At 34.9% G+C, this 11,211-nt stretch overlaps 1 protein-coding gene across 1 annotated transcript in view; it reads right to left on the bottom strand.

The window, feature by feature from the left end:
- Positions 1-264: 264 nt before the first annotated feature.
- The window catches only part of LOC135222348 (uncharacterized), a 36,260-nt gene continuing 25,313 nt past the window's right edge, over positions 265-11,211 (bottom strand). Inside the window, exon 4 of the mRNA XM_064260433.1 lies at positions 265-418. Coding sequence (XP_064116503.1) covers positions 265-418 — 154 coding nt within the window. The remainder of the gene's footprint in view (positions 419-11,211) is intronic.

Here is an 11,211-nt window from a genome sequence, read left to right as displayed (position 1 = left end):
AGAAATTCGTACCTAGCGCTTTCGCACTTAATAAGTCATTGTGTCTCGACAATGATTCATTCAAGGACGAAAGCGCTTGGTACGAATTTCTGCTCATTATTATTCCTGTGGTACTTGCTTATATATATATATATATATATATATATATATATATATATATATATACAAATATTTATATATTTTCTTCATTATATATTCAAACTTATATCGATGTGGATTCTTTCAAAAAAAGAAAAACGGACAAAGTCGACCCAACCACAAAACTCAACTAAAAGAGCTAAACAACTCACCACCAATGAGGCCAGCCCCAGTATTGACAATAATAGCCATGGTGCCTCTGACCTCACGGTCAGCCAGTTCAACAACGTACGTGTTGATGGAAATGCTGAGACCACCAATTCCGAATCCAGATATGACTCTGTCACGAAAAAGAAAAGAACCCATTATCATTATCATCATTAATACTTACTTTTTGGGGCATCCTGTGACCCCTGGTTGGGCTCATTCCCTTTTACTTTTTATAATATATATGTTTATATATATATATATATATATATAATATATATATACATATACTACTATATATATATATATATATATATATATATATATATATATATTATTATTATTATATATTGCTACTTTCAAAATGCATATATCTCCTCTTTGACTGTATAAAATGTTATGTAGAATTGTGCAACATTTTTTCAGATTCCTAGATAGCTTAGAGATAGGATGTTTTAAATGTGTGTTCAGATTTCGCATAACATAATGTAAAATAATACATATATAACGTAGAATGTAGAAAGAGAGAGAATATCTTTGTCCGTTCAAAGCTTGAGTTATTTTTCCTAATCTGTCAACACATTTGATAAGCGAGCTCGAGTCTTCATTTGTGTTTTGAGATTCTGTCATCACGTAAGATAAGGGGCTTCTGCTTCGGTCGATCGAGTCGAGTACGTATCTTTTTTTTTAACAGACTGGTCTCATACGTGTATGTCTTTGTCAAAGCCACGTGCAGATTACACATTTTGTATGTAAAGTTGCGTAAGATTTCGAAACTTCTGGAAGCATTATTGCCAAAAACGTTTTGTCATCTCCCCTGTCCAGCTTCCGTAAGGGAGAAGTTTTTCATTCGGGCTTAGATACTCGAGGTGTTCAGATCTCTCTCTCTCTCTCTCTCTCTCTCTCTCTCTCTCTCTCTCTCTCTCCATCGCATAGCACTTTTGATCTTAAAGTAACGTAACGATTTCGTGTTGAATGGTCACTCATAACTTGAGAATTTCATATTTGATATTTCTTAGAGTTTACTTAGTGTTAAATAGTGTTTTTTGTGGAATCTGAACAAACATTGTTGCATAACGGCGCCTGGTTTTGTGAAAGTGTGAAATGAGCTGCAGCAAGAAAGAATGAAATTGGTATACCAAAAAGGTAAAGTGTGTTATAATTTTATTAGTTGCAACTAATAACTGATAGGAACAGTATTTTGGTAAAATCTAAATAACTGATGGTTACAGTGGTTTGAGATAAACTATTTACGTTTTTACACATTGCAAATTTTTGTGTTTTGTGTTTGTTCCATTTTTGTGCATTTGTTCATTTTCTTATTGAAGTGTGCCTTTTTATTTTATATTCTGTGTGATTAATGCTTTTTACAAATTTTGATATTTTCCACATTTGTCTGTGTTTTCATTTGCATTTACAATTTAATTGACTTAGTTATTTTCATTGCTTAATCATTACACATTTAATTAACTTTAACACTTGTGAATGAATTTGCATTTACTTAGAATTCTTTTCAAGTTTTATTATTGTTTAGCACTTTTGAATTAATTTCAAATTTTCAATTATTGCCTAACACTTTTGAATTTTGATTGAAATAATTTTCTTGAATTTTGTGATAAATTAATTTTGATTTAATTTTACTTAATTTGATTCAAGAATTAATTAAACTTTACTTGGTTTTCAAGTAACAGTAATTTTCCCTGATATTGTGAATTTCACTTATAAATTTTGAGTTTAATAATAAATTTTTGTATTTAAAATTTTTATAAGTGTTTTCATTTTTATACCAGTATATTTGCATTTGATTATATTGATGTTAGGTAGAAACATAGAGTGGTAATTGATCTGTTTTGCTTCATTAACTTGAAGTGACTTAGAACCAGATAGGGAAGTACTTAGACTTCTGAAATCAGGGAAATACTTACACTTTTAAAGTTGTTGATGGAGTGATGCCCTTTGATTAATTTGATTACTTACAAGATTACCTCACACCTGTTTTAATGAACTTAGTCTGATTTTCTGCAATACTGGTAAGTTGTTAAGGGATCACTGTTGCCTTTAAAGTATTCAGTCGTTTAATACCTGTGATGAGGGTTCAGGTGTCTGGCTTTTGTGAGGTATCAGTCAATGAATGGTAAGTGTAGTAACCAGATACTTGGCACTTCGTCACTATATATATATATATATATATATATATATATATATATATATATATATAATATATGTGTGTGTGTGTGTGTGTGTGTGTGTATAAATACATATATATATATATATATATATATATATATATATATATATATATATATATCTTACGATTATTGGTGCAATTTCCATTCTTGCTTTGTTGGGGATGCTGACTGGGAGCCTGTACATCATAAGAAAAAATATATAGCTGAGAATTCAATGAAGGAAGATCTAAGGAGACAAATTCTGGGTCTGAATTAATAACATTTATTTATAGAAATCAGAAGGAGCCATGTACGCTAGGCTCTTGGCACTTTCAGGTTAAAATGAACAAGACACAAATCCAAAAGTGCCACTTAATTAATGATAAGACATAAATAAATCCGCTTGAAGGCTTGAGTGATTGACGTAGACACAGAAGGATACAGATGTTCTAAAGCGTTTATAAACCCCTTCTGTAATGCATGGAAAAGGAACACAATCTCTGGGTGAATCGATAGAGTCTAATTATTACATGGGAATGCTGATGGCTCAAGGAGTAACGTCAGAATATGTTTAGTTAAATTATCAATAAATTTCAGGGTCTAGCACAATGCAAGGGGGGAAGGAAAATGAAATGAGATAAGAGTAATAGATAAATGGCCAAACACTCTCTACCGCATAGTACCTTTATTCCTTTAGTAAGACTCCTTGGTTGCAGAATAAAATGGCTGTTAGGCGAGTGGGACCTTCTACACATGGAACTTCATGTAGCACTCGGATGTTAAGGTGATCAGCATGACGAAGAGATTTGAGCAAGGGCCTGGAGGTCACGCTCAGTGGCGTGATACTGGTTTGGTCTACTGGGTGCTTCTGTTTCCCGACACTGGTGTCGTCAGCTCTTACCAGACCTAGCTTTCTTGCAGGCTTTCATAGCCCCAAGCAATTCTGGTGTTCCGGTTGAGGACGGTGATTCCTGTTAATTCCTGCTTTGGGTATTTTCATGTTTCAGCCTGGGAACACAGAGCCCGTGTGGGAAGAAGAGGGATCGGCCGAAGAATGAGTGTCTTGGGAAAACAACGTAAGTTAAGTGCTTTGCAGGGGCTTTAGTGAGGGGAAAGTGCCGACCCTGACTCATTTAATGGGAAAAATTTAATTAACGGGGAAGCAGCCTAAGGCCAGTCCCTGATTTGGGTTTTGTTCCTCAAGTTTAAGCAGGAAGGGGTGCCAAGAAGGGAATTCTTCTAGCTCTATATAAATATATATATATATATATATATATATATATATATATATATATATATATATATATATATATATATGAAATAATTATTAATACATGAACATCATCGTTAATATAATTCAGCAACTGTGCAAGTGCATAGTCCGGTTTTGCTGCACTGCAGAGAGGATTGCAAAATCTCAGTTCGGGAGATCAGAAAAGTGTGTCAGAACATTTTTTTTTTTTGTAGCCGTCATCACTGGCTCCCATGGAGACAGAGCGGGATTTCATAACTTACGAATCATCACTTTTTGGAGATGGCGCGATGAGTGAGCTCAGCTCTCTCGTGCATCTGCGACCAAGGGTATGGAGGTTGCGTGTGTTTGTACATGGATGGAAGTAGGTACACTTCCGATCTGATTTTGATCAGATCTCATGGGTTGGACTATTAGCTAAACATACATGAATATGTGAGTCTGTTCCACTATATGATATGGAAGATTAGGGATAATGAAATATTACCTGGGGGCCGTGTGTTTGCTGCTGAAATGGGTAAGCATAGTCACGTTTATGCCCGACGGTATCTTTGTCTCTAACCTGTTGAATATTAATTTCAAAAGGTGTTATCTTTCATGTGTGACTTTGTTCCAGGAGAATTGATTACTATTATTTTGATATTATATGCAATTCATTTATGACGGATTCCTTCTTCCTCAGATGGATCTGGCAATTCACCTTAGAGTGGTTTTAGTTGTAGGGGAGACTAATGACTTAGTTGTTGGAGAGAAAGAAATGTGGATGGGGTTTTGGTCCAATTCCCAGTTTTATTTTGGTTTCCTATCTGAGTTATCATTTTCTTTGTTGTTGTATCATTTGAGTTTCTCATCATGTTTAATGAAGTTTCAGAATTTGACTTATCTAATTAATCATTTGTTCTTTACAAATACAATCTATTTTTGATCATTCTGGTAATTATAATTTATTGGTTGTGTTGAGAGAGAGAGAGAGAGAGAGAGAGAGAGAGAGAGAAAGAGAGAGAGAGAGAGAGGAAAATGCTCCGCTTGGGTCAACGTCACCAAGATACCTCAAAGAGGTAAGTTTTATGTGTCGCGACCTCCCCGAGGTCGTAACATATATAATTATATTTATACATACATATATATATATATATATGTATATATATATATATATATGTATGTATTTATATATATCTATGTGTGTGCGTATGTATTATGTATGTCCATATACATATATATATATATGTATATATATATATAATATATGTGTGTGTGTGTGTGTGTGTGTGTGTGTGTGTAAGTGTTTACATATATATATGTGGAATATATGTGTTACTCCAAATATAAAAACTAAAAACTATGATGTTAATTAAAACAATGACCCTAGGGGTCATATAAGTGCTTGCAGGAGTGTGATCGGAACAGATAAATAAGTAGGCTAAGCCTTGACGTGTTGTATCAATCAGCGTCCTGGTTTGTAAGTCATCTGTGGTCATCAAATCTATTGTTGTGTGAACTGTTGTCAAAGCTTTCTGCTTGAGTAACCATATTGACCTATGACCACAGACTGTCCTACGTGACTTGTAATCTATGTCATCTGTGTGTATGTTCGTATGTCGAGCTAATGTCTGCTCACCTCTGATTTGTAAACCAAATTGTATGTCAGACTTCAGTTAGTATTCTCCAGTGGAGGACCTGGCAAACCATATCCACACTTCACGATGTAAGATAGAAGAATACATCTATTTTTGTACTCTGGGTTTCAACACTAAAACCTTACATCAGAAAGAAGATACTGAATGAACTTAAAATGATCATCGAAGTCCAGGATACTACAACGAGGATGGGAGTCATACCAACTGACCTTAGCGTAAAATATCGCAGGTCCTTATAACCTACGGGGCGCCTTATCAGACGAAGGTACAGCCCCTACATTGGTGGCAGCTAATAACCAATAGAAGAGAGAAGATGATCCCATACCATCCGAAAAATTACGAATCTCAGAAACATGTAACATATCAGAAGTCAACTTAGCAAGCAATGAGAATCTGCAAGCAACTTAGTGTCTCCGTTGGCAACACAAGCATCCTCCGAACCGTAAGAGATGTCCTTCATTAAGAATCATTCAAGAGATTGTATCATCGTTTATTGAGCGTCTTCAACATTACATATCTTCCAGAAACCGGGTCACCCGCTGAGCAGGACGTGTCTCCAGCATCGGATCTTCATCGACCCAGCAACGAGGAAACGGATCATTTAACAAACAAACAACGCACGGTTGGAACACAAGCTGAGATCCAGGGTCATCCGCCAAGCAGAGAAGGAGAACCAAGGCGGTGTCGTCATCAGAACACCGTGACTTCCCACTAAAATCAAGCTAAGTACAACTTTTTTTTATTCATTTGGTGTAACTTTGAGTGTTTCCTTGCAGGTCGATTTTCGTTGTTCCTGTGGCTGAAGTTACAAGACATTCTTAATCTTACTTCCTTACAGAAATTATCTACATCACTGGGACTTCGCTACTGCAAGTTTTTATCTTTGAGTCTCTGTCAACTTTGCTTTTTTTTCAGAAGTTCTCCTGAAATATTTTAATCATATTCTCTGAGTTAATCTTATAATTTTGGGGCACTATTAACTATGTACGTAACAAGTATTAAACATTGAATGTTCGTTTACGCAGTGGACGTTTGTATTTATACAGACACATTGATAGGGTCGTTAGGAACCGTAGTGATAAGAAAAAACACAAAAAACAGTGGAACACCCGTAAAAATCTGGATAAATTAGAGGTAACATTATTTCGGGTCAGGACAATAATTGCTCCTGTGCAAGGTCCCAGAGGCAGTTTAAGCCTTGAGTCCTTTGAGTTATATGCTTAAAATTTAATCTCTATGACTTAACTTTAAAAAATATGGCTGGATTGCAAGGAATAACATGTCTGTAAGAGATTTCATTAGGCTAACATACTTAACATTCATAACAGTTATGTTACCAGCAGCCTTGGAACGGTGTATTGATGAGGTGCTATTGGCCAACAGCACGGAAATTGATTTAAATAAACAAATTAAGAAACATGTGTCTAAATGCGCTGACCTGGATCCCTCACTATTTCAAATTTTTGCAAAGAATGAAAGTAAACCACAGCAAGTAAATATAGTTAATAATAACGCAGAAAGGATAACTTGTTCTAATAGTAAACGCTCAATTCATAATAGTTCAAGTCAATTTTACGTTCGGTGTTTTTTACGCCATCAGGAGCTAAGTAACCATCTGAATACCAATCTAGAAATCCGCAAATCCTATATATATATATATATATAATATATTATCTATATATATATATATATATATATATATATTATAATATAATATATTATATATATATATATATATATCGTGGATATGGAAGTTATAAATATCGCATTTTTACTGTTGCTAAAATTAATCACACTCAACCTGTTGCTGACAAATCCCTCTTACAATCTATCCAAAGTAAAATCAGTAAAGTCATTCAAGCAGAGGAGATTCAGCAGAAATTTTTTATCTTTTATCTGAATATCATGATGTTTTCTCCACTAGTGAGTGATCTCTGGGGAAAAACGGATGTCATTGAACACCAAATACGGCTAAAAGACAAATATAAGGCTATATACGTACCTTCGTATAGACTCCCAATGAAATTTCAAAATGAGATAATTGACAAAGTTGAAAAAATGTTAATAATAGGAGTCATTAGGAAATCAAATAGCCCATATAATTTTTTCCCTTAAACATCATGCCTAAAAATGATCGGTCTTGGCGTATCTGCTTAGATTTCTGTCACTTAAACGAGGAAACGATTCCCAATCGTTTTTCAGTGCCATGTACCAACGGTATCTTATCTTTGATTAGGTCAGAATAAATTTTTCACCAGCTTGGACTTACTTAATGGCTTTCACCAGATACCATTAGCTGAGTGAGTGTACCTCATACACCGCCTTCAGCACACTCAGGGGACATTATCAATTTTTACGCATGCCTTTCGGTTTACGTTGCGCCCCAATTACATTCACTAGAATGATTAATATAGTGTTTGGAGACTTTTTAGGGGAAACCCTACAAGCCTATATGGTTGATCTTGTAATCTTTTCTAATACCTTAGAAGTACATTCGCATAAACTAAAGCTAGTGCTACAGAGACAAAGACAACATAATCTCAGAGTAAAATATCTAAATGTGAGTTTTAAAAAACCGAACATGTTTATTTAGGTTTTACGTGTCTAGTCAAGGTCTTAAAGTGGTCCATGGTAAGGTGTCAGCTATTCGTAACTTTCCGGTACCTAATAACGTAAAGGAGATACAGCACTTTTGGGCTGTAGTGGGTATGACTATCGTAAGTTTATATGTAACTCTTTGATCATAGCAGCTCCTTTAACAGATCTTACAAAAAAGGGTGTAGAATTTATTATGGTCTGAAAAGCATCAACAGGCGTTCGATATCTTTAAAGTGGAATTATGCAGTTCACCTATCTTAAAATTCCCTGATTTTAATAAGGAATTTTTTTTTATTGCAACAGACACCTCAGACCAAGGGGTAGGAGGGGTACTACTTCAGCAATATGATAAACAGTTCTTTCCTATAGCTTTTTATTCACATAAACTAAAGCCCTCTGAAAGTAAATATGCAGTAATAGACAAGGAAGGGCTAGGTATTGTTAACTCACTAGTAAATTTTAAGTTCATAATCTACAGCTATCCTGTTAAGGTCCTTACTGACCATAAGCCCTTTACTGAGTTTTCACAGTCCCAAAGGAACTCGGTGACATATGATCATTCAAGTCTTTGGAGCCAAGATAGGATACATACCTGGGAAAGCAAATATCATAGCTGACGCAACAAGAAAATTCATTAACCCAAGGGACCGTGAACACTGAAGACCTGGGTTGGAGCGCTGAACTGTTACAAACTGAATAAAGTAAGGGTCAGCAGTTAAGCAAAACAATAAATGCTTTGAACGGAAATCCTAAAGCAAAAGTATATTTAAGTATGTGCAGCAGAATTATGTAATCAAAGGTAATATTATATGTAGGTCCGTGGCGAGGAAAACCCAAAGAACACCGCAGGTGACTAACGACCAATCTCTTTCATACCAATCGTCCTAAACTGGTTGCATTCCAATCCATTACATGGTCATCCAGGGTTCTCTATTATGTCACAGAAAGCCAAATTACTATTTTACTGGCCTACAGTGCTTACAGATATAAAAAGCATATAGATAATTGTCACATTTGTCATGAAAACAAGGGACACACTAAGACACCTGTCAGTTTAGGGGCATATCCCGTGCCAAATCAACCCTTTGAAAGAATACACATAGATTTATTAACAGAGTTTTACGAGTCTGACAGAGGAAATAAACACCTCTTAGTGTTAATAGTTGCCTTGACACGTTATACAGAGTTAATAGCACTAAAAAACAAAAACCGCAATTGAGTGCGATAGGAAAATTTATGAGTGCTACATCAGTAAACCCGGAATTCAACACATGATAATCTCTGACTCGGGTGGTGTAAATCAATACCATATTTTATCACCCAGAGTCAATCGGTTTGGTAGAACGGACAAATAAGGAAGTGTTAATGTCCTACGAGTTACACTCGGGGGTATGGATCCGAACTGGATTATAGCAATTCTCGCGGTTTCAAATACACTTATCATTCATATCATGTATCTATAAAAATGATGCCGCAAGTAGCCTTATACGGTACGCCCGCTAGAACACTTTTCCACATATTCAAGCCAACCACTAATTCATCAAATATAAAGTATTATGGGTACAAGTGTAAGTAGATATAATATACTTTGTTAGAAGTTGGAAGAGTTACAAATTATAATGAAAATGAATCATGATAAAATCGCTAAACAAAACATAATCATGTGCAGTAGGTGTTCATAAAATATCCAAATATATATGAAGGTTTGAACTCTAACTTAACGCCTAAGTTTAGTAGCCCATTCAGTATTCTAGGGATATTAACGACAAATAAGCTAAAAGTTCAAACACATATCAAAACCTACTGGTATACTGTTTGTTCCGATGGAAATTTTTTTCTTTTTTTAAAGTAAGAAAGGCTAGAAGTGAAATGTATACCTATATGAATAATCCTATATGAATCTTACAGGGCAAATAATATATATAAAATTTGTATGGGAAATTTTTTTTCATTAGCTTTGAATAAGGAATATCTAATTTAACATAAGTAATTACATATATTTTACTATCTTGCAGGTTTCCAACATGAAACTTTTATTGTTCAAGTTTGGTACTGTTTTTTCAGACATTCTTCTCGTGTGGGTGGAGTGTTAAAACAAAAAATATCCAATTTACACATGGCTCTATCATTTGAAAGTACTAAGGTCGTATTTATTATAGCGAGTAACGTAACTCTTTAAGTTGGCTTGCGCGCAGTTTCTTGCCAGGTGATGATGTCATCAATCCTAAAAGTGCCTAGCGAGTTTTGCTGAATCGTTGTATCAATCGCACAAACATAATTTTTCCTTTTAACCTCGATAATCCGCGTACACAGGCTTCATCTGTAGCTGTGTGTTGTCTTGTGTTTGCATAACAAGCCAGCTGGAGTGGATTGCTTAGCTCGTGAACTTCTCATGATACTGCAGGTCGTTATAGTACAAAAGTCGTATCCCATTCTTATCCGCAGTGATCAATGCAAGATTAGTTTGGGAATTGCAAATCATTTTAAAATTAATGAACAAAATAAATGAATAGAATTTCTATAACATCAAAATGAATTAATTTTTTCTGAACTTCACAGACAATTAGAGTCAATAAATCAGCTTATGACATTGCTAAACGGGCATTTTAGTATCAGATCATGGTTATGAAATATTTACTTGCAACATTAGCATATTACAATTGAAGTAGATCATATTCATGGGAAAATGTCACATTTTCTTGAAAAATCCAAAGTTTGTATAGAAATTAGTTAAATAGTGGGTTCTTTCGTTGCATTTCCTGCCTATTAAAATTTTGAACATTAACCTTAGAGAATGCGAGCGAGAAGCTTGAATATGAACCTTTGTTAGGGGCATACAGGATTGAATTTTATCACAGCTTAATTTCAGTAAGCGTAGAGAATTATAGAATCATGATTAATATTCCCTTCGATTCTTATGTTACTCGGCAATCTTACAAATAGCTCCGTTTCCCACTTATATGTCTAGTAGCTTACCATCAGTAATATCGAATTTTTTGGGGGGTTCATATTGATAATCGTTAATATGGATATTTTTACGGTCGTCAGACCTGGATATGTTCACTCATTGTTCTAATGCCCTGGGTAAAAAAAGTTTGTACAGCTGACTTTTGAATTCCATAATATATCAGCGAATTCATGTGGGTTAAGTCTAGTCCTTAAGGCCTCTCTCCCTCCCATATTTGGACGTTGTCTGAATTTACTTTACCCTTGTGACAAGTATAAGTTCACTTACAGGCTGATTAACGGAACCTGGTTACACCTCGCAGTA

Source organism: Macrobrachium nipponense, chromosome 3 (assembly GCF_015104395.2).
Source record: "Macrobrachium nipponense isolate FS-2020 chromosome 3, ASM1510439v2, whole genome shotgun sequence".
NCBI lineage: Eukaryota > Metazoa > Arthropoda > Malacostraca > Decapoda > Palaemonidae > Macrobrachium > Macrobrachium nipponense.
Note: the sequence above shows the minus strand (reverse complement) of the source record. Positions and strands in the feature narration are given on the sequence as shown.